General features: G+C 43.2%; 1 protein-coding gene across 1 annotated transcript in view; it reads right to left on the bottom strand.

The window, feature by feature from the left end:
• Positions 1-15,795: 15,795 nt before the first annotated feature.
• Positions 15,796-24,588, bottom strand: part of ncf4 (neutrophil cytosolic factor 4) — a 56,163-nt gene continuing 47,370 nt past the window's right edge. The window contains exons 8-10 of the mRNA XM_083634932.1: positions 21,571-21,734; positions 21,308-21,373; positions 15,796-16,007 (exon numbers count right to left, since the gene is read on the bottom strand). Coding sequence (XP_083491058.1) covers positions 15,800-16,007; positions 21,308-21,373; positions 21,571-21,734 — 438 coding nt within the window. The 3' untranslated portion in view covers positions 15,796-15,799. The remainder of the gene's footprint in view (positions 16,008-21,307; positions 21,374-21,570; positions 21,735-24,588) is intronic.

Below are 24,588 nucleotides of genomic sequence, written 5' to 3'. Positions count from 1 at the left end.
GCGTGATCAGTAAGGGGCGGGGCTAGGGAAAATGGCTCATAGCTAGGGATAGGAACGTCGTAAAAAGTCAGGTTCGAGGGGGGGTAGAGGGATTGGATAGGGAGCTCTGGGTGGTGGGAACAACCATGGTGAGGGGTGGGGCTAGGGGAAAGGGCCTAGCTAGGGATAGGAATATCATAGAGAGTTGGGGTTTGAGGGGTGGGTAGGGGGAGTGGTTGGGGGATGTGGGTGGACCATTTCCCATGTTGAAAACAATTAGCCGTGTTGTTGAGGTACTCCCAAACCTTGCCTAAAGTGCCATAAGGCTGAATGGCCACACCACTGTGCTGTGGGCTTCAAGGTATTTGTGCTTGTATGAGTCTGGACAGACCTGGATGTAGACTGCTCACTTGTACATCTGTGATGCGGCATTTCTAGTTTAATTGTTGTTGAAGCTTGTTGCTTCAGGAGCCGCCATACTGTTTTGCCAGTGGTGTCCCTGATTAGCTGGTTACATTGTCTACTATGAGGCAGGTCCGTGATTGGTCCGTGCACTTTGTAATTTTACAAGGCTAGTAGGATACATGCAAGAGGGAGGACTCCATGACTATCATGCTGTCCTGCCTTGTTGGCATCTTGGTGAACTTCATATTGTTTGTTGCAGAGTGTCACCTACATGTATGAGAACTCTGCTCAGAGTGTCACCTATGAGAACTCTGCTACAGCCTCCAGATCCCAGCCAGACTCCACCTACCAGAGCCTCGGTCCAGTCTCCATTTATCAGAATGAAACATACTCTACTCTGGATCCAGACTCCATCTACCAGAGCATCAGTCCAGCCACCATGGACCAAAGATACTCTGCTATCACACAGCCTACAGAGTAGCAGAGTGCTGACATACTCAACATTGCTGTAATTAAATGAGGGTTTGCCCTTAGTCAATTCCCAAATTGAAATAAATAATTTGATGCTAGAGTTACCTGTATTAGATGAAACAACAAGATTATTTGTATTAAAATGGGATTATTCAGAAGTGTAAACCAATGGGACATCAGTTAGGGGAAGAAAGGCAGTTTTGTTGGATGGGAGGGGCGGGATTGCTAAAAAAGTATATATATATGTGATGTTTTATTGCTTGAAGTTTTTACTTACGCCTCCTGGTGCAGCATGAGGTTACCATTCAAGATATTGATTTTACAATCCCAATTTATGATCAATGGCACTTCATGTCTTGAGGGTCATCAGATGGGTACCCACCTTCCTTGGTGCTTCGATGCTGATGGCCCCATAAAAAAATACCAATAAAATAAAAATGTGTATTTTTGGCAGTTAGACCACTGTTGAATAGATTTACAAGTTGTGGCCTCAAAAATGTGTATTTCAGTGTGAAAGGGCAAGGACCTGAGACCTTGAGAAGGTCCTGTAGCCTATGGATTTTTTTCTCCCCCCTCCCCTCCCCCAGAGTTACAAGGTCTTTTAGTTTGAGTCATTGAAAACAATGTAAATTGTATATAAGCATACAGAGACGTTAAAGTTACTAGACTAGAAGAGATTAGGGACATTGTTTAGACTTTAGACAGTTTGAATACACATCATGGGAACTGCTTCAACATTATTTGAAAATGTGTATTATCTGATACGTTTTGTAAAATTGTTGAAAACATGCTCCTATATTCAAATTTCTTTCATGCTCTTATATTCAAATTTCTTTCATGCTCCTATATTCAAATTATATTCTAATTACTATTTACGCATTGTTTATTCACGCTGTGTTACCGCTTAAAAAAGCAACAGTTGTAGTTCTTTGATCACTGCAGTGTGTATAATGTTTGATGTTTCTGAATTATTTGATTTATTTGATTTTTAATGTTTGATTGATTTTTTTTTACTCATATTAAAAGTGTAGGCTATAGTCTATAATGATTCATTATTCATGATTCTGTGTCTGAGATTAAATCTTTTATAAGTAAACAGTTGTTTTTATTTCCAAGAAAGGTGCCCTGAGTAGTATTATGTTGGCCCACTTTTGTCCATTGACCATCTGCATTCTGCACATGACTTCAAACAAAACCTGAAACAAAATGGCGTATTTAAAGTCCTGAGAGGAAAAGCTGAACTAGATTTTTCAACAACACCACATCAATAGGATTGCTATCAAACCTGACCTCTACACCATGGAAGCTGTACCAGTACAACAGCCCAGCACTGTCCAGAGCCTTTCAGATGATAGATAGATAGAGTACTTTATTCATCCCTGAGGGGAAATTCTGGCGTTACAGCAGCAGTAGCATCAATGACAGCAACAAGAGCATCAATGACATTAAACAATTAAACAATAAAAAAAAACTTACACAAATAAAAAAGTTACACAACTTCCGTAGGTAAGGTGCAGAAACAGCAGTATTAAAATATTGCAATAAGAAAAGAAACAAACCAATACGCGAAAATATACAATATACAATATATACCACTTTACTTCCACCGCCTTTACATCTTACGTTTCCCAGAAACTGTAGGTAAATTAAATGAAATCAACTAAATACTCCTAAATAGTATTGAATAATACTATTATTTATATTTCTATTATTTCTATAACTAAACTAAAGCTGTACAGTTTGTTATTTATATAATGATTGATATGACTATACATACTATACATAGTGAGTGTGCAATGTAGGCATGTGCACAGTGCATTGGATTCAATGTTCAGGAGGGCGGGAGGGGAGGGGGCGGTAGGGAGAGGAGGGCCCTCCTCTCTCTGCGTGTCCAGGAGTTATTGTAAATTGTTATTGCGGTGGGTACGATATTTCAGTCACAGCCACTACTAACATTTCCCACTCCCGTCCATGAATACTATAATGTGTTCCAATTCAACTTTCATGGAATAATTTCTGGTTGAATGTGCTTCATTTTCAGTTTTGCATTTAAATATTTGCAGTCTGTCTTAAAAATTATGATCAGTTAGTACATTATTTATCCTTTATCTTATTGAAACATGGCTTACCGAAAAATCGAAAGGTTTAGGTCTTTATGAACTGCCATCATATAACTTCTCATTTCATCAGAAAGTCCAGGTCTGGAGGAGGGGTATCAATCTTTGTCCATCATAATTTTGAATATGTTAATCGACATAAACTTTTTCTAAGTTCTGATGATGTGGAGACTGAATCGGTTTTAATTTAAATTTTGTCTTGCAATAATAATAAAAAATGTGGTCATACAATTTATCGACCTTCAGACACTGACATTACTTGCTTTAATAGTGTAATTTACACTCTGGAGCTTATAAATAAGGAAAATAAAACGTGCCATATTTTGGGGAACTTCAATATAAGCCTTTTTAAAAGTGAAACTCATTCTCTAACAGAAGACCATTTCTAAACCATTTATATGCAATACATTTTTATCCTATTACCAAACCTACCAGGGTAACAGACAAATCTACTTTCCAAACATCTCCACTCTCTTTGACCTTCCAATCCCTGGCTACAGGCCCTTTTCCCTAGCCCTGCCCCTCTCCCTTGACCTGAATCAGATCAGACAGACAGAGAGACAGACAGACAGACAGACAGAGAGACAGACAGAGAGACAGACAGACAGACAGACAGACAGACAGACAGACAGACAGACAGACAGACAAACAGACAGACAGACAGACAGACAGACAGACAGACAGAGAGACAGACAGACAGACAGACAGACAGACAGACAGACAGACAGACAGACAGACAGACAGAGAGACAGACAGACAGACAGACAGACAGACAGACAGACAGACAGACAGACAGACAGACAGAGAGACATACAGAGCGACAGAGAGACAGACAGACAGACAGACAGACAGTCAGACAGACAGACAGTCAGACAGACAGATAGACAGACAGACAGACAGACAGACAGACAGACAGACAGACAGACAGACAGACAGACAGACGGCACCGAAAACAGAAGCTGCTCTTCATTCACAACTTTCAGGATTGTATTGCACAGCTGTGAGCTATTAACCATTCCAATAAATTCCATGGTAAAACACAGCCTCATCTTGAATTTAATAAGAAAGCATCACTTAATCCCACCCTGGTTGAAAATTACAGACCTGTCTCTCTCCTGCCCTTTTTATCAAAAATCCTTGAACAAGCTGTCTCCACCCAGCTCTCCAAATTCCTCTCCGACAATAACTTGCACGACCCAAACCAGTCTGGATTTAAACAGGGGCACTCCACAAAAACCGCACTATTAACAGTCACTGAATCATTGCGCCTGGCTCGAGCTGCCGGGCAGTCCTCAGCATTACTGCTGCTTGATCTGTCGGCAGCATTTGACACGGTCAACCACCAACTCCTCATCTCCACACTTACAGAGCTTGGCATCTCAGGAGCGGCGCTCTCCTGGTTTGAGTCATATCTCTCCGGGAGATCCTTCAGAGTCTCCTGGAGGGGAGACATGTCCAAACTCCATCACTTGTACACGACAGGAGTACCTCAATGCTCAGTCCTCGGCCCTCTTCTGTTTGCAGTTTACACCATCTTCCTCAGTTCCATCATCCATTCCCATGGTTTCCATTACCACTCCTATGCTGACGACACCCAGCTCTTCCTATCCTTTCCATCCAACAATCCCACAGCCTCAACACGTATCTCTGCTTGCCTTGCTGACATCTCCGCTTGGATGAGTAAACGCCATCTCCAACTCAACCTCTCTAAGACAGAACTTATCATCATCCCAGCCAATCCCTCCATACATCAGCACCTCAACATCAACCTCGGACCAACTCAACTTGTACCCGTAAACTCTGCCAGAAACCTAGGTGTCATAATCGATGACCAACTCTCTCATAAAACCCATGTCGCCTCAATCGCTCGGTCATGCAGATTCACCCTCTACAATATCAGGAAGATTAGACCCTATTTGTCCATTCACACCTGTCAACTTCTGGTTCAGGCACTGGTACTTTCCCGTATTGACTACTGTAACGCCCTTCTGGCAGGCCTCCCCGCATGTACATTCAAACCCCTCCAGTTGATCCAAAATACGGCAGCTCAAATTGTTTTCAACCAACCCAAAAGAGCACACATCACACCCCTGCTCATTTCCCTCCACTGGCTCCCCGTGGCTGCCCGTATCAAATGTAAAGCCTTGTCACTCGCCTTCAAAACTGCAACAAATACAGCACCTGCCTACCTGAGCTCACTCATCCATCTCTACACCCCCTCCCGCTCACTACGCTCCGCTAATGAAAGCTACCCCCACCAACTAGTCCGATGTCACGGAGAGGTCTGTTCTCCTCTGTGGTTCCCCGGTGGTGGAACGATTTGCCACACTCCATCCGTTCTGCAGAATCGTTCTCCATCTTCAAAAAGAGACTCAAGACCCATCTCTTTTATGTTCACTATCAAATTGATGATTAAGAAGGATGTGAATGGAAGTAATATTAGTTATGGTTGAATGTGTATTGCTGTATGATGTGGAATGAATGGCTTGATGCAAACATTTTATACATTGTTATTGTTTGGATGTTGCTGAATGTGCGGCTTGATAGTTGAATTTGAATGCAGTTTGCACACTGTGTTTTGTATACTGTTATGCACTTTTATTGGTAAATGGTCTGCACTTATATAGCGCTTTTATCCAAAGCGCTTTACAATCAGTAGGTAGTTTTACATTCACCCATTCATACACCGATGGCGGCAGGCTGCCACGCAGGGTGCCTACACACCATCGGGAGCAATTTGGGGTTAGGTGTCTACAGCGACGGAGCGGGGATCGAGCCGCCAACCCTTGCGTCATTGGCCGACCCGCTCTACCTCCTGAGCTAAAGCCGCACCGGCTATGTTCTTTTATTCTATGTTCTTATACTCATGTTCTGTACGTCGCTTTGGATAAAAGCGTCTGCTAAATGCAATAAAGTAAAGTAAAGTACAGTAAATATTGTTGATTCCATGTCCTCCAGATGGTCCCAGGAACACCTCAGTGTTGGTGAGTCCCTGTGGTGAAACACTGGAGGGCAGTTCAGTGACTCTGATCTGCAGCAGTGATGCCAACCCAGCAGCTACTTACACCTGGTACAAGGAGAATGATCCTTGTGATGATGGTGATGTCACCGTCCCAGCTCATGACCTTTGAAGTCGTAAGATTACCAGTTCCCAGTTATAAAGGAATGCACGATTAGACACGGAAGTAGATTACGCCTACCGTAGTCATTTTTAGACTTGCCAAAAAGCTGTTTTCAAGCAAAAAAAAGAAAAAACTGTTTTAAACTTTTAATATTTTTTCAGGTGAGAACGTAACATTCCAAATATGTGACCAGTTTATCAGAATAACGCCTTTTTGGAAATATTTAACGAGCAGCGAGAACTGAGAGCGCTCGCTGTGCTGACCGGTCGGGCTAGCTAGTATCTGTCAAATCCTACTGTAGGCTACTGGCAGTGAGAAAACACTGTAGACGTGCTTTTGTAACTAACGTTAAATGCCGACTGGGTACAGCCATCGGCTCCTCGCAGCAGTAACGCTATGAACATGTAACTGAAGTTGGCCGCAGTGTAGCTGCTGAATGTTGCCAAACTTCATTCATAGTGACGTTTAGTTTTGAAATTGGCCGCCAACTAGCACTGAACCGGAAGAACAAATACAATTGTGTCTAACGCGGAAGAGAGAGAAAGTGGGCGTGGTGAATAATGTGAATAGGCTCTATAGACCATAGAGCTATAAGAGTATAGACTACTAGAGGAATAAATGCATTCGAACAATTTATTTAGATCCAGAGCAGAGAGTTGTAACCTACTGTATATTATGTTCCTTTCTGCACTCTCCTCTGCCTCTCTGTGCAGCAGGCAGCAGCACTGTGCAACACAGTCATCGGCATGTTTAAAAAGAACCACCCCTCATAGAAGGGTAAGACCCTGGCCTGATTTACCAGACATGGTCCAGACTTAATTTGTGGAAATGGCAACTCTGAGGAAGGAAATGACAGAAACTTTTATCTTAGTGAGGAGGTGTGGTTGACCCCGCTAGGTATGACTCATTGCCATGCTGGTAATTTCAGGGGAAATTGACTCAGCTGTCATCAATTTCCTTGATTGCAATGGAAACACACAGAACAAGAAAACCTAACTGGACGGAGGAGCAATGCTTACTGTTAGCACAATTCAGAGTTTGGAGAATATTTATCCTACCTCTCTGTCTTTCCGCCATTTTCTCCTCTGCTAAAGAAACTCTCAAGCCTCTTAAAAGTCCTCCTCCCTCCTCTTATCAGTGTTCCACCTTAGGAGCTCTCTTAAGGGCTAAGATGTTTTGTGAGTAACTTTTATCTTTACCAGGATCTAGTCCTAACTTTAAGGGGAAATTCTTAGAAAACGTCATAATTCTAAGAATTTTCTTAGAATTCCGTCACTAAGAGCCACTCTTAGTACTAGGAAGCTTTATGAATACGGCCGGTGTTTTGACTGAAAGTGATGTTATTTTGTGTCGTTTGTGCACTGTGTCGCAGAAACTGCCCTCACCAAGGAAGAGAAGTTGATGGACACTTGTAGTACAATTTGTTGTAAAACTAAAAAGCAGTTTGTAGGAGCTCATTTTCTACTGTATATCTTAATCACGCTGTGAGTGTGAGAGACTGACACCTTTCTTATCTAGAAGGATCTGTTGCTGAAACGAGAGGCGTTATCTCACAACTGAACACTCTCCCACCACACTCACGCAAAGGAAACATTTTAGATCTAAATCTGCCTGCTGACATTTTCTGCTTACGCATCATCAACAGGAAATATGATTTGCAATATTACTTTTGAATGACTGTTATGTATTTGACTTTTTGGTTGACGCTTTAACAGTAGCCTATCACAACCCCTGCATGTGTATTTAACCCTTCTATTATGTTCAACTCAACAGACCTCTTATGTTTAGGGTCAAATTGATACCAGCCATTTCTAAACCTGCTAAAGTAATTCAAAGTGTTACGCAAGTTTACACTTCAGAACACATCAGTTAATCAATAGCATGTTGCAGTTAGTGAATAATGGGGGAAGGGGAGGGGGTCAATGTTGTCACCAAAATAGAGCTGACAGGGCCTCTTTGGCAGATGTGAGAAACTACAATAAAAACCGTGCGGCATAGGAAACATCCCTCCGTATGAGTCAAAATAAAGAGAAACGTGTAAAACTTGTCATATTTGGGGTCAAAATAAGCCAAAACAACAACACTATATATTTGTGTGTACAGGACCTTGAAAACACATGCTACAGTAGATTTTGTTTACCCATTTTCCCCATGGAATGAGGTAAAAGAAAAATATTTTGTTTTTAGAGATGTTAAATGTTGAATGGGTCAACATAATGGGAGGTTTCTGCACATACTGTAAATATCATGGTCTTCATTTGTATTGAAGAATATTGCTGCAGATTTTAATGTATATATTGTGCAAATTCAAATGAACTTGTTAGCCAATCAGCTGATCACTTAGTAATGTCAGAGGTTAACTAGCACCAAGTAATATCTTGGGTGTTTGGGGCATGGGCCTGAAAACAAAGGCAATATGATGTAAATATTGGTCTGGCATTAAATCTTTCTTCATGAAGCAGAGTTTCTTTGAGTGTCATGTTTCCCCCTCCTTTCAAAGCCTCAGTCAGTTTTGAGGTCGTGCGTTCGAGCCTTAGTCACGTTTGAAAGTGGACACCCGGACGAAAGACTGAAAAGCTTTGAGAAAAATCTTAATAGGTGTGACCCAGTGGTTCAGAGAGTTTGATTGCTGCCCGTCAGTATTGAGGTTGTGGGTTCAAGCCACAGGTCTCCCCCTGACTTCCACAGAGATATGAGCAGGAGGTTATGAGAGAGGACACCCCAGACAGCTGAGGTTTTACCAACATTTAACTTGTGATATAGTTCCCTTTTGAAAACTGGAAACACATCCATATATTCTCAGTTTAGGCTTAACTTTGGCATCTGATTTGAAAGTGTAAAGAGTACGTTAGAGACTGGGATTTTTACCAGTGAACAACACCAAGAAGCTTAGCTGACTAAGCTAGAGCTTGTCTAATATTGTCTAATATTGACCCTGGCACTGACACGTCTTGTCTAATATTGACCCTGGCACTATGTATGTATTATGCATGTCTGTCTGTCTGTCTGTCTGTCTGTCTGTCTGTCTGTCTGTCTGTCTGTCTATCTCACCGATCTGCATTAAACATAATTTACCACTGTCTGTCTTAAAACCAGTAACTGTGAAACATGAATCGTTAAAAGTTACTGTGACAAGAAAAGGCAACAACTGTACTGAGAGTGCTGTGAGTCAACGTTGTAGTACCTGGTAAAGACCAGCGGGTGGTAGCACCTGCACAATTGTTCCACCGTCCAGCTGGAGTGAAGATGAGGAAGAGAACAATTAACCAAGATAATGTAACTCACTACTCACAGAGTCACATACAACACTTACAGGGTGATTTCTAACTTTAGATGATTACACACTGACTGACATGTGTTCCCACTGACCAGTGAAAATAATTTCTAAACACCTGTAAGCTGTAAAATGTCATATGGGCAAAGACATCTCCAGTACATCTCCAGTCTTCACATAATACAAAAATACACACACAAAAATGTCAGATTGGCGACATTCTCTAAAAGATTTGAACCATCTGCAGCTCTTAAAAGAAAACTTAAAATACTACCAATACATTCATTCACCCTTCACCCTCCATACAATAAGCAATTTTCAATATTACATTACATTACATTACGTCATTTGGCAGACGCTTTTATCCAAAGCGACTTACAATAACACATTTTTGTCAGCAATAGAGCAATCAACCATGCAACACAGTCTATGACAACTACAACTTCTGAAGGAACAGTGGTACAAGTTTAGTTTAGGTTAGTATTTTTTATTTTATTTTTTATTTTATTTTTTGGTCTTTTCCGAAAGATCGGCAGTCATTCAGCTGTCCTGAACGAAGGTGGAAGCTCGTTCCACCATTGAGCTGCCACGGACGAGAAGAGTCGAGATCGGGATGAGCGACTTTTGATCCCCGTAGCGAAGGAGGGGCGAGGCGTCCTGCACTGCTGCACAATATGCTACAGAGCAGCCATACTATGGAATAAATATATCCACATAGCCAAACACGCATCATCCATGGGCCACACGTCTTATGGACGGTAACCTGCCCCTGCTCGTAGGCTGACATGACTTTGGTCCTAATGACATTCATTATGGGGCTTATAATTAGATGTACAACACAGGCCACCGCGTCGCCGCAGCAAAGACGAATGTTGGTGATTAATTCTGGGTGCAAAGGTTGAGTGGAAAACATGCTACTCAGATGGAGTCTGCCCTTTCCTCCATGAGTAGATTACCAGAGAGAGACAGAATTATAGACAGAGAGAGAGAGAGAGAGAGAGAGAGAGAGAGAGAGAGAGAGAGACAGGGGAAAGTCATGGAAACTGGTAGGCTAAATGTATGTCAAATATGAGTATATTTTACTCAACGACTGTACTATTGAGGTACTTTTTAACTTTACTTCAGTATTTCCATTTTGTGAAACGTCATACTTTTCCTCCAGTACATTTCAGAGGGAAACCCACATTGATGAATTTGATGGCTGGAGTTACTGGTCATTTTGCAAGTTTTTAAATGCAATAAGCTCATAGTAGTTAATGCAAAATGTTGTACATTTTTAAATGTATCCGTGCCTTGTTTGTATTATAACTTGTGCATACCTTTTTTTCTGTGTGTGAGTACTTTGAGAGCAACACAAACCGGAGTCAAATTCCTTCTGTGTACACATGACCAATAAAGCTGATTCCCATTCCGGCATTGCTAGCGTTTAAACTCTCAACAGTATATGGATCAGTTACACCTACAACATTACAGTAAAATACATCTTACAGTCTAGCAGTTATGGCCTTTCAGAATGTGCAATTTTGACCTTTAATTACAGCGTCAGTCCAATCTGTAATTCTTTTTAAATGTCAAGACACAGTGACGAAATAAATCCTCGATCCAAGTGAGCCCCCTAACCCTCACTATCAGAACCAAAACCAAGCTGTGACTGAACCTAACCCTCACTATCAGAACCAAAACCAAGCTGTGACTGAACCTAACCCTCACTATCAGAACCAAGACCAAGCTGTGACTGAACCTAACCCTCACTATCAGAACCAAGACCAAGCTGTGACTGAACCTAACCCTCACTATCAGAACCAAGACCAAGCTGTGACTGAACCTAACCCTCATTATCAGAACCAAAACCAAGCTGTGACTGAACCTAACCCTCACTATCAGAACCAAGACCAAGCTGTGACTGAACTTAACCCTCACTATCAGAACCAAAACCAAGCTGTGACTGAACCTAACCCTCACTATCAGAACCAAGACCAAGCTGTGACTGAACCTAACCCTCACTATCAGAACCAAAACCAAGCTGTGACTGAACCTAACCCTCACTATCAGAACCAAGACCAAGCTGTGACTGAACCTAACCCTCACTATCAGAACCAAGACCAAGCTGTGACTGAAAGCATGGCAGCAGCAGCAAACTGCGTTTCTGTTTCCGCCCAAGGTCAAATCAATGTCAAACCAATGTCACTGTGTCTGTCAGTCAGTGCAGAGCGCGCATTCTCGCACGCCCGCTAGGAATTAAAAAGCCAATAGATCTAATTGAAAACAGAGTCATATATATAAAAAGTTACAGCACAGACAAATTGGTTTATCAAGGACATGTCCCCTATATCCATTTAATCTCCCCTACGTCGATTCACACACTCAGATAAATCAAAGTGTGTGTGTGTGTGTGTGTGTGTGTGTGTGTGTGTGTGTGTGTGTGTGTGTGTGTGTGTGTGTGTGTGTGTGTGTGTGTGTGTGTGTGTGTGTGTGTGTGTGTGTGTGTGTGTGTGTGTGTGTGAGTGTGTGTGTGTGTTTGTGTGGGCGGGGGAGTGGGGGGGGTTCTTATAGGTAGGTCTGCTTCTCCCAGTGTGTTTATCCCATAAATTATATTAAAATCTCACACTTAGCCTTTGGTGGAAAATGTCTTACAGTAGTTACTATGAGTGCACATTTTTAGCTTGTGTGGACACAGTGGGACTAAGCTCTGACAAGGTGTACCTGCTATTAAAATGTACAGTATCATGGGATCCCAGTTGTACTTCAGGATGGACATTATAACTGTGTGGCTGCACTTGCAACACATCTTTTTGTGACTGTGTGGCAATACATGTTCTTTGGGCATGCCAGATATATTTATATACAAACTGACAATAAATTGCTGTCTTCTCTTCTCAGCATAAAGATGTAGAAAAGAATAGAAAATTTGCTCGTCGCTCGAGATGAAATATCCCAACTCGAGCGAAATTACGCTGGCATCAGTCGCTTGCCGCTCAACGCTGATTGGCTGCTGTGTGAGAGCAAGTCAAGGATCACACTTGCTTGGAACAAACCACATTGACAGGCTGACAGCTGACATGAAGTGAAGTCTGTCCTACCGGTATGGAGCTCGCATTAGGGGCACGCTGATAGGCTTAGCTTGTAAACAATGACGGTGGCTCGTAGTGGACAAATATGACATTGCGTAACGTTATATCCCCCACATGTCCGTCATTTCGTGTGCCTCTTGATGAGCGATTTAAACAGAGCGACAGAGCGATTCCAAAGGGTTGAATCAAGCGACAGAGCGAAAAATAAATATCTCGGTGTGAACGCACCTTAAGTGATTTGTGACAGGAGGGAGAAGGTTTTTGGAACCAGACAATGAGAGGGACAGAATTTTAGGGAAACAGTGGATGGATAAATCCAGAAGGAGGCGGTGATGCAACATAAAGGATGCCAACTGCCATAAAACACCACAGAAGAAGAAGAAGGGTGGGGAGGGCACTTAGAGAGAGGATCTGCCGGAGGAGACAGAGGCCCAATTCCAATCCGCCCCCTTACTGACTCAAGCCCTTAGAGGCGCGTTCACGTGAAGGGAGAGAGGGCTTAGGGATGTCCCACGGTGAAATGGCAAAGTGAATGAGGGCTTGGAGTGAAGTGAGCCCTATAGTCTGAGCCGTCGAGCAGCGAGGGAGGTCGGCGCGCTGGCACGAGGGCCGAGAGGTTGAGGATTGAACATTGAGGAGGGGGCGGACCCTAGAGTCTGGAATTTGTGTGGTATTCTGTGAGAGGCAGGCCTAGGGCCGCACCCTCTGCTGTTTTGTATTGGAATTGCAATGTCAATAAAAAAAAAAAAAAAAAAAAAAAAATATATATATATATATATATATATATGATTAAAATGTGTTTTATATGTTTTAGACTGCGATTTAGTTGACGACTATGAGCAAAGCAAAGAGGGTGGAGATGTTATTTTCCATGTTTGGTTTATAATAATAAAATAATAAAATATAATAATAAGTTCAGTGTTTCTGCCTGTGTTGCTGTTTGTTGTATTGTAAAACGACCTAAAGGGAAGGTGGTGACATGAAAGTGAATGAGAAAAGGAGAAAATACTGAATAATGACATCAGAACAGTATAATCCTAATGTTAATTTAAAATTAGATATTCACATATACACATGTATGTGTGTGTATGTATATATATATATATATATATATATATATATATATATATATATTATTATTATAATTTTTTCCCTTTCCTTTTCCTTTTATTTATTTTTTGTTGTTGCTGATGTACTGTTTTATTTTATGTATTTTTATTTCTGTTGGAATGGGACTGGCTTGTGGGGAGCCGAGTGGGGGTAGATGTGTTGGTTGGGATGTTTGAATGTAAAACTTTTTTTTTACATTTGTTAATGAATTGTAACGGCAATGCTCCCTGCTCAAAAATAAATATTATATAAAAAAAAGAGAGATATTCCTCTAAATATGGCAAAAAAAACATCCAAACATCCAAAAAACCTGCTGGAAAGCAAGAAGAAGAAGAAGAAGAAGAAGAAGAAGAAGAAGAAGAAGAAGAAGAAGAAGAAGAAGAAGAAGAAGAAGAAGAAAGGGAGTGACACAGGGACAGAATGTAGGGAAACAGTGGAGTGACACAGGTACAGAATGTAGGGAAACAGTGGATGGATAAATCCAGCAGGAGGCGGTAGCCTAATGCAACATAAAGGATGCCAACTGCCAGAAAACTCCACAGAAGAAGAAGAAGATTTGTGACAGACACTGTTGATGTCATACAGTAGACTGGCCACTATCCTTTCTTTCTTGTGGACATACATACAGACAGATACAGACCCGTATCCCTTGGCCCCTAGGCCACGCCGTAAAAACTTGTGACTAAACCCAACTCAAACAATTATTTATTACTGGATTTACCATCTTTGGAAGAAGAAAAAAAGTGATCCCGACCTGCAAATTAAGTACGGACAAGTCTTAGTTGCCGCTGGTATGAATGACATAGGCAACACTTGAAGATGCATATTGCACCTTTCACAGCGCGTGGGAGAGGATGTTAAAAAAGCAGTATGAGAGAAATAATTCTGCAAAGGGAAAACTGTCCCGCTAGCAAAGCAATATCTAATATCTATAACTTCTGGAGGCGAGTGTGAATGGAATGCAGACACATGGATAAAATGTGGATAAGAGGGTGGTAATGCACGGTGGAGGGGGGACACAGCCACGGGGGGATGCAATCGCTCTCTCCGACTTTTGGAGACACACACATGCACGTGCACGAGCACACACTCTCTCTCTCACACACACACACACACACACACACACACACACACACACACACACACACACACACACACACGTGTTTTATCACCACTCAAAGGTACAATAAGTACGATTTTTCTCTCTCGAAGCAGAAAAAGACCTCAATATACTGTGTATCTTTGGGGTTTTGTTGATCTGATATATACAATGAATCCCAGATTTTCAGCCATCAGAAGGTGTAAAGAATAGTGTGGTGAGGTGTAGCTTTGTGTTAGACGATGTTAATTCAGCTCAGTCGAAAACATTTGAAAGAGCATAGATTGTTGCAGAGAATAGACGGTGGCACATCAATTGGAGGATTGTTTTGATGCCACTGCAGTGGAAAGAAAAGTCAGTGTCACCCCATTTACACCTGGTTTTTAAATGTGACCTGTATCCAGATAAATTATCTGGATCCCGATAAGTTATCTGGATACAGGTCACATTTAAAAAGCAGGTGTAAATGGGGTGAAAGAGATCTGGACACAATGTGAGCCAGACTACCTCCAGATGTGGTCAGGCAGATCTGATCACATCCTGATCACGGTGCGTTTACACCTTGCATTAACAAGCGTTTTTCCTTATCCAGATAACATCCAGATAACTTATACAGATACAGCTCACATTTAAAAAAAAACAGCTGTAAATGGGGTGTCAGTTACAACTCAGTTTAAATTGTAGTCACATGACAGACATTTAAATAAAGGGAACAGGACTAGAGCATGTACAAATTGTTCAAATTTATTAATACTTTGTAACAACGATATAGCAAAGTGAAATTTGCTAGCTGTGAACAATACTGAATCAACAGTGAGAATGCATTGCTTTACTGTAAGTGAATGCACATGCGTTTGATATCACAGACACGCACACATAAACACACACGCACACACACACACACACACACGCACGCACGCACGCACGCGCACACACACACACACACACACACACACACACACACATACACATGTGGAATATTCCAGTAATCAGCAACAATATTCACTTGTTTGTGTTCATTGTTCTTATATGAATACAAAATAGGCTATCTTTTTTTACTATATTTAAGTCTTTCTCTCTCTCTTACCAGCTCTCCCCCCCTCTCTCTGTCTCTGTCCCCCCCCCCCCCTTCCCATCTCTCTGTCTCTCTCTCAGACCTCATTGTTGTACACAGACAGGTCAGAGGTCAAGGTCACATGCACTTCCCACTGGAACTGGTTGACGGGTCTCTTGACTTTGTCGCGCTGCCCTCTGCCCTCCCGGATCATCAGCCGGACGTCCTCGTCATCCAGGACGCGGATCAGGTCGCCCTCGGGGTCGCGGTAGTTCAGTGCGACATCATCCACCTTGAAGACGTTTCTGAGAGAGAGACAGAGAGAAAGACAGATGTCAATCACACCCAAAATACTCTTTTTTTATAGTCTATTTGACTCTAAACAGGTGAGTTATATAAAAATGCACCCCCTGTACAGTTGTCATTAAAGGTGAAATTAGCTACGGTACGACGTATAGAGACCAAAACCATTTTTTTCTGCCAGGCTGTAAACATGTTTATTTCTGCTGTAAAGTTGGATATTATAACATTATAACATTTCTTTCAGTCATTGCAGCGCGACGTGTGACGTGTAGTCACAACTTTTTCAGTATTTTTAAGTCGTGCATTGGATTTATTTTGTCTCTATTTTAGAGCTCTTTCAACGTGTCATCTTCTATGTGTGTGAGCTGCTGTAACGAGTGAGTTTCCCCACTGTGGCATTAATAAAGGCTATCATATCGTATCATATGGTTGTGAATGGGGAATGACTCTCTTTTGGAGCAAGCCTCAAGTGGCCATTCAAGGAACTTCTTCTGTTTCCAAGATGTCAAAATCACAGTTGTAGACCAGTAAAAGCAAAACTGTTTACACACTCTCTTTGAATAGAATGAGGTTTTACTTTAAAATATTCCAGCTGGGTCAGATACAGCACAGCAGCAATATTGAGATCTGCTGGATAACGTCATGACTTATACATTTTTGAATAAAATATCCCTCTAAATGGATTGAAAATGTGATATAACCTTTAATATTAACCTCTTAAAAGACCATTGCTTAAGGAGGGGTGTAACACATTTTAGCTGATGATGTACCAATCATACTAACTAATAATGTAACAAATAATGAACTAAGAATGTAATTACTCCAGTTGTTTGTCAATATTATTATCAGTAAAATAAACACACTTTATGAAGTAATAACCTACCATAACTTATTCTATTTAATACTTTATCACTCCTACTTTATTACCTCTCCTATTTAACTGCACATACAGTACAGTACATGTGCATGTTTTTGTATCTGTTGGTGAGCTATTTCCGACTATTTTTACGACATTTATTGGCCTCGGGAACGCACCAGATGCAGAAATTTTACTTGGTCATCTCAACTCATCCAGCCATTTTATAGCCGGAGTTGCAGAGCATTGCAAGCAGTTGCAAGTTCCAACTTGCGTTGCGAATCATTGGTGTGCACTGGGCTTAATGAACTGCCGCGATCGTATTTGTGAAACACGCATTTTGAAAATCACGATTTGTCTCTCCCTGGAGCACCAGGTGGCTCCCCCGACCGCTCCTCCACTGCAGCCCAACTGCGGAGACGGCCACCCCGGCTGAGTCGCGCGGTGGAGGATATCGCTCAGCCATTGTGCAGGCATTCCAAGTTCAGCCATTAATCTGTGCATTCGGCCATTAATCGGCACTAATTACCTAATAAAAAAATGCGGCTCTGTGAGGTCACCTGCAGGGGGTGCTCTTTACACTTGCTGAAAGATTCAGCACGATTGCAGGTAAAATGGCACAGCTGTGGCCAAACACAATTTGCTCACTCACACAGTCACTCCTTTTTTTTTTTCTTTTTTCCCCCGATTTTTTTTATCCCATTTTATCCCCCATTAGTGCTCACTTGATTTCTCAATCCTGGTTGCTACTCCATCCTCTGCCGATCTGGGCAAGGCCGGATTAACCATAGGGCAACCGGGGCAGGTGCCCCGGGGCCCTCGGGGTGAAGGGGCTCATGTTGGGCTCCACAGAACTATGACACAAATCTAAGACCAATCAGGACAAAATAAAAGGTGTTTCCAAGAAGATTAAGTCTGATGATTTAGTCTCATTGGATGCCTGTGGGCAAGTGGTGACCAGGGGCGCGGGAAGTGGGGGTGCTTGTGGTGCTGCGGCACCCTCTGCTGTTTTGTATTGGAAATGTAATGTCAATTATTTTTTCATCATTGTAAAGCCACAGCACAGTGAAGAGGATATTAATGTGAAGATTAGCCTCTTCCTTTTGCTCTCAGAGTGCATCAGATTCATGCATTTTACTTTAAAATGTACAAAAAAAAATTGTACAAAAAAGATATTAGTCTGACCCCCCAGTCAGACTAATATCTTGCTGCTGGTGCTACCTCTTTGCAAAGCCTAGAATCGCCTATGAGTGAGTGAGAAACTGAATCTCAGAAACGGAATAATAACATAACGGTATAATACTAATGTTAATTTAAAATGAGATATTCCTCTAAATATGGCGAAGAAACATCCAAACATCCGGATGATGGGTAGGGGGGCCCCTGGGAGCTTCAGTGCCCCGGGGCATGTTAATCTGGCTCTGGATCTGGGGAGAGCCGAGACTGGCTCCATGCTTCCTCCGAGACATGGGCAGTCAGCCAGCCGCTTCTTTTCACCTGACAGAGGAAGCTTCACCGGTAGGACATAGCACGTGGGAGGTTCATGCTATTCCAACCAGTTCCCCTCCCTCTGAACAGGCGCCCTTAACAACCAGAGGAGGAACCACATTAGCAACCAGGATATTGCATGTTTTTGTGAAGGGGGTTCCTATATGAAGGAAACCCCCGGGAGGCACGGGGAGAACATGCAAACTCCACACAGAAAGGCCCTTTTGCCGACGCCACCCGGGCGGTGGGCACTCGAGGACATGCGGACGGGCACGCATTCCTTCAACGTTCACCTCGTCCCAGGTGGGAATCGAACCCACGACCTTCGAGCTGTGAGGCGATAGTGCTTACCACTGCACCACCGTACCTCCTCACCTCACACAGTCACTCCTGCTTTCGCAATTCTTATTATAGGACGAAGCGAGATATTTCCTTCATTGATGTAATGCTGTTTTTCACTGACATTGCTGGGGAAAAAATAAGAAGAATGGGGATGTGTATAAAGTGTATTTGAAGCAGAATGTGAATATGGTTTGAATGGAAAGACGTACAGTATTTGTAACACACCCCACTGGCTTCACTTTACCTGCTTTTGAAACATGGTGTAGCGCTGCAATAACAATGTCTCAACAAACAACAAACAGTCAGCTATAAACAACCACAACTCACATCTCTCACACCCCTCAATCACTGCAAGCCTTGTGCCATTGTAACGGCGTTGTGTTTGGTGGTAATTGCAGCAACCCATGTTAAGGGCTTGCCCAGGGGTGGATTTGAACTGCCGACCTTCGGCTTGCGAGGCGGACACGCTAATCACTGCACCAAGAGAGCCTAGCTCCCTTGGCGCAGCTGATTAACGTGCCTTTATACTGGGGGAGTGAGTTTCAGCAACCTACTCGCTACCACTCGGGACTGACGAGGACTCAACATTCATTCGGTTACTCCATCCAGCATGAAATATGATGTATTTCTGTGCACGATAAGTCAATCAGAGTGGACACAGATTCAGGACCATCCTGATCGAGCCTCAGATTACATTCTCCACAATTGTACTTTTGCCAATTCCCCCTGCTGTCCCGGCCATTGCTCCACCCCCTCTGTCGATCTGTTGTAGACTAGCACATGCTTCCTCCGACACATGTGCAGCCGTGTCTTTTCACCGGACTTTTCAGCGGAATGATGTAGCGCGTGGGAGCATCACACTATTCTCCCCAATTCCCCTCCCCCCCGATCAGGCACCCCGACTGACCAGAGGAGGCACTAGTGCAGCGACCAGGACACACACCCTTAATCTGGCTTCCCGCTCACAGACACGGCCAATTGCGCCTGTATGGACGCCACGACCAAGCCTGGGGTAACACGCGGGCTCGAACTTGCGACCCTTGTGTATAGACCTTATTCGATAACCCCGGACGGCGCCATATTGTTGACAAACCGCAGCCGTAACGTAGTCTGGCCGAGCGTATAGCAACAGTTATGGCTTTGTCAATGAGAAGTGATGAAAAAATAAGTTTGGTCGGAGGTGCGGACCCCTATAAAAAACTGACTTAACTGAGTAAATATAACTCATTATATTGCCAGGTATAACGTACCGGACATTGTGAATACAACGGCGCTGGAAGCACGGTGCGGTGGGCGCTGCAGCACCCCCTGGTGGCAAGAGATGTTAAAAAAAAAAAAAAAAAAAAAAAAAAAAAATTACAGTGCACCTGAACGCAACATGCAAAATACCCACTGAATAAGTGTCCAAATTTTCATGTAATTCTGGCCAATACTTCTGTTATAACATTTCAGTCTGGAAGATATCATCTTTATGACTAAAAGGCTAAATGAATAGCTTAGAAAATGAATAGCCCCGGGGGCCCATGGTACTATTAATCCGGCCCTGGATATATGGGAGGAATAGCAGGTAGGCTATCACTGTCCCTGATTCCTGAGGGTAAATTAAGTAATGCTGCAGAGAAGAGGAGAAGACACTGAATAATGACATCACAACAGTATAATCCTAATGTTAATTTAAAATTGAATATTCCTCTAAATATGGCTAAAAGTCCAAAAAGGGTGGGAGAGAGAATGAGGATTCCAACACAGCAGTGGGAGCAAGTGGTGACATGGAGGTGAGTGAGAAAAGGTGACTGAATAATGACACAACAGTCTAATCTTAATGTTAATATTCCTCTAATCTGGCGACAAAGTGGCCAAATTTTCCTATGGGCGCCGGCAGCCGTCCCCCCCAGTGTTGAATCGGTGGCTACGGCCTTGCAGCACCCCCTACCTAAAAGTACTTCCAGCGCCACTGTGTGAATACAGTATTGGCATAGCTAGGCTACACATCTCAGCAGCCGAATGCTTTCAAATCCCTTGAGTCCTAGCGTTATAACTATTTCACCTGTGGCAATTGGTCTGACATTTTTATTTTGTGCCACCAACGACATCATCATCATCATCAAACATTGTCGTGACGTGACAGCAAAGGTAAATAACCTTAACGTTAAATGTTTGTTTGATCTGACGCTTGCTTGCATGAGCCCAATGTTTGCTACTAACGTTAGCCTCCAGTCTCTTTCCCTTCATGTTTGTGGACAGTACGCCAACACCCGGGCTTTTATTGCTGCTATTACTACAGCTGTGTATTATTACACAGCACACTATCGCTGTTGTGAAATAGCTCCTCCTGACGCAGTAAAAACGGCATTAAATAGGCTAGTAAGTAACGTTAGCTAGCGTCCTAAGCTATGACAGCTGCCAGTCACTTTTAAACAGCACGCTGCGGGATGTCAACAACATGGCGGCGGTGAGCGTGCCCGTACGTGAGTGACGTCAATCGAATAAGGTCTATAGGCAGGTAATCTACTGCTGCACTACCCGGATGCCCTAGAATGAGCCTTATAATCCTCCAGTATGTCTCCGGCCTAACACAGTATTGATGGTGGGAGTGGTGAAGGCGGTGGGACCCACCTCATGCGAGACAGCAGCTCCTCGTATGTTGGCTGGGTGGTGATGTCCTCCTCCACACACACATCTCTGCAAGAAGAATGACATAAGCATCCGTGCAGCTTTTCATATTAGGAAGTGGTGCCATTTTTATGCAATGCAATTACTGTATATAGAGATGCAACCGCATGTAACACCGAGAACAGGGACGGGCCACGCAACCTCACTCAGTGTGGCCCCTGGGTCAATTTCCATATATATATATATATATACACACACACACACACCTGGTGTCGACTCCAGAAGGGGTGAGCAGGTGGCAGCGCAGGCAGCTGTAGCTCCCGTCAGCTGAGGCTCCGCCCCCCTCGCCCTCAGAGTCACTCTCTGGCAGGGGCTTTATGATCTTCACAAAGGATTCTGGGAAAATACCTGTCTGCTGGTCCACTGTGCCCTGGACAGAAAAGAGAAGAGGAAACAAGAGAAGAAGAGAAGAGAGGAGAGGAGAGACGAGAAGAACCAGCAAGATGAGTTAGAGAGAAGAAGGGAGGACAATCCCAGAGGATGGAGCGATGGTGGGTTGATGATGAGAGAAAGATACAGACACGAGAGATGGAGGAAGACAAACCAAAACGCAGATGTGCACCCAGAGAGTTTTCTCCGCTAATCAGCTCGTTTCTAACATGCTGCTGATGTTATACGCTTTTAACACAGCCACACAGCCCCTTACTGTGCCCAGGGTGTGTGTGTCAGTGTGAGACCGCATACACACTCAGCAGACTGTTACACAAACAGGTGGCACACACACACACTCAGCAGCCAGGGTATGAAGAGACATCTTTATCGCTAGAATATAATCAGTCATCCTATTGAGTCTTTCCCTCTCTTTCTCTTTCTGGAGGAGTGTGTTGATGCCCACTCTCTCCCACCATACAGCATCAGCTTCCACCTACTCTCTCTCTCTCTCTCTCTCACTCACTCCCTCTCTCTCTCCCTCTCTCTCCCTCTCTCTCTCTCTCTCTCTCTCTCTCTCTCTCTCTCTCTCTCTCTCTCTCAATTAAATTCAAATTCAAACGGGCTTTATTGGCATGATAAGGTGCATCTTACATTGCCAAAGCGTACATATAGCAACACTTACAATTACAAAAAAAACTAAACAAAAAACAAAAAAACAAGACATTTAACGACAGTAACCTAAGTCACAAAATCGGAAGATATTCAAAAAGGAGGAGACCATTTGAAATGGAATGTGATCAAATAGAATGAAACAGAAGATTCTCTCTCTCTCTCTCTCTCTCTCTCTCTCTCTCTCTCTCCGTGCCTCTCTTTGGTTTGTTCCCTCTCTCTCCCACTCCACTCTCAGCTTCCCTCTCACACCATCTCATCGCCACACACATCAGATGAGTTTTCTGACCTTTCCATAACAGCTCCATCACATAATACAGTAGCAGGATCCCCATGGTCAATACGTGTCCACACACACCTCATGCTCAGATGTTGCATTTATTCTTATTGGTGGAAGAGCTCATTTGAACATGTTGTTTTGGCCGACTTCCTCACACCCGCAGGACTTGAATGCGTTAGTTGGGTAATTCTTCCTGGAAGAGAACCTCGATCCCTGCAGCCAACCTACATTTCAGACCACGGATTTACACTTTTTAAGCATCTGTCATTTCAGAACATTTGGCAGAAATCTTCTGGATATTTATAGTTGCCCACAGCAGGTGGGCGGTCTCCTCCAACTCCCAGAGTTGCTGGGAGAGTGTGTGCAGGAACAGTGAAATGCTCTGCCTCGCTCAACCGCTGCTGATGTGCCCTGGCCCCCTATAGGCCCCCCTATAGGCAGGTTGGCTATATTGGGCAGCTCCCAGGTGGGGAATACAAATTTTTTTGGGGGGGGAGGGGGGTATTTTATTGTATTTTATTTATTTATTTATTTGGGGGGGGGGGAGATCCGCTTTATGTATTGTTATCATGTAACCTGATGAATGTAAGGTGTAGTATTTTTCTTTTAGCACTGACATGCTGCATGTACATCCTGTCTGTGTTTTGCTGTAATTTGATGTCTGTAATGTTGTGGTATCTCTTGCGATGACACGTTACATGTATATTCAGTTTGTGCGTTGAATGAATGTAATGAATGATTGTTTGATATTTATTGGGGACTACGGATGTAAACTAGCATTAGCTAACTCCGGCCTATTTACATGTTTTCGTATATAGAGGCTTCTATATTTCTGAACATGTCCATTAATGTGCATTGTCCCGTCACAATAAACCAACAAACTAAAGTAAAGTAAAGTTGAACTTCCTTCTTTTTTATTATTATAGTGAAGCACATTCACAACTTACTGTATGAAATGTGTCATACAAACAAAGACACCCGTATGAAGGTGCAGTACCAGCAGCAGGGGGCGATATAGGCACTAGGTGCCTGAAATAAAAGGGTGGCCACTAAGGGTGTTACGGCCGGGGTGGCGGACGCTGTGCTGTACTGTATATTGTCTTTTGATTTTATGATTTCAGGTCTCGCTTGAAAAAGAGCTCTTGTTCTACATGAGGCGACCTGATTAAGTATAGGATCATTTATCATTCAAAAATGTCACGGTTTATCTGGGAGTGTAACCAGAGACATTTAATATAGATAGAGACACCCGAACTTCCGGTCACTTCCTGTATCTGTGCCACAGAGGTTTCACCACTGCCACGCCCACTTAGGAGACTGGTGGTCAGCTAATGGAACTTTTATACCGTTGAAACCACAGCCAATCACAAGCATGATGACCACGGCCATTTAGGAGAGTGGAAGAGTACCATTTCTTATGATTGGCAGAGCCAGGAGTGGGGCGTCTCTATCTATTAAAGGTATCTGCTATAACCTCGCCAGACAGCTGGAGTCGCGCGAGATCATGATATCCCGATCACATGATCAAATCCACCTTGTCACGTCTCCAATCTATTGGTTTGAGTCTGAACCACCAGTGGTTTGCACCAATCGGCAGCTACAGCTACTGGCGGGCTAGCAGAGTGCGAGCCCAAGTTAGACGTGACAGACAGATGGTTCATCCAATCACCTGCCAGGTATTTTTGGAAAGTGCCTGCCATTTGAAACGGTTCCCATATGGTTATGTAAAAACAAACCATCTGGCAGCGTCAGGTATGTACCCCCCCCTCCCCAAACCCCACCCCCTATCTTTAATGCCCCTCCCTTTCTTGACTTATGTCTTCTCCCCAATCCATCCCTCTCTCCATCCTCCCTTTCTCCTCCTCTCCCTCTCCTCTCTGAATGTTCTCTCTCTCTCTCTCTC

Source organism: Poromitra crassiceps (assembly GCF_964638095.1).
Source record: "Poromitra crassiceps genome assembly, chromosome: 4".
Lineage (NCBI taxonomy): Eukaryota > Metazoa > Chordata > Actinopteri > Beryciformes > Melamphaidae > Poromitra > Poromitra crassiceps.
This window is presented reverse-complemented; position numbering and strand designations above follow the sequence as displayed.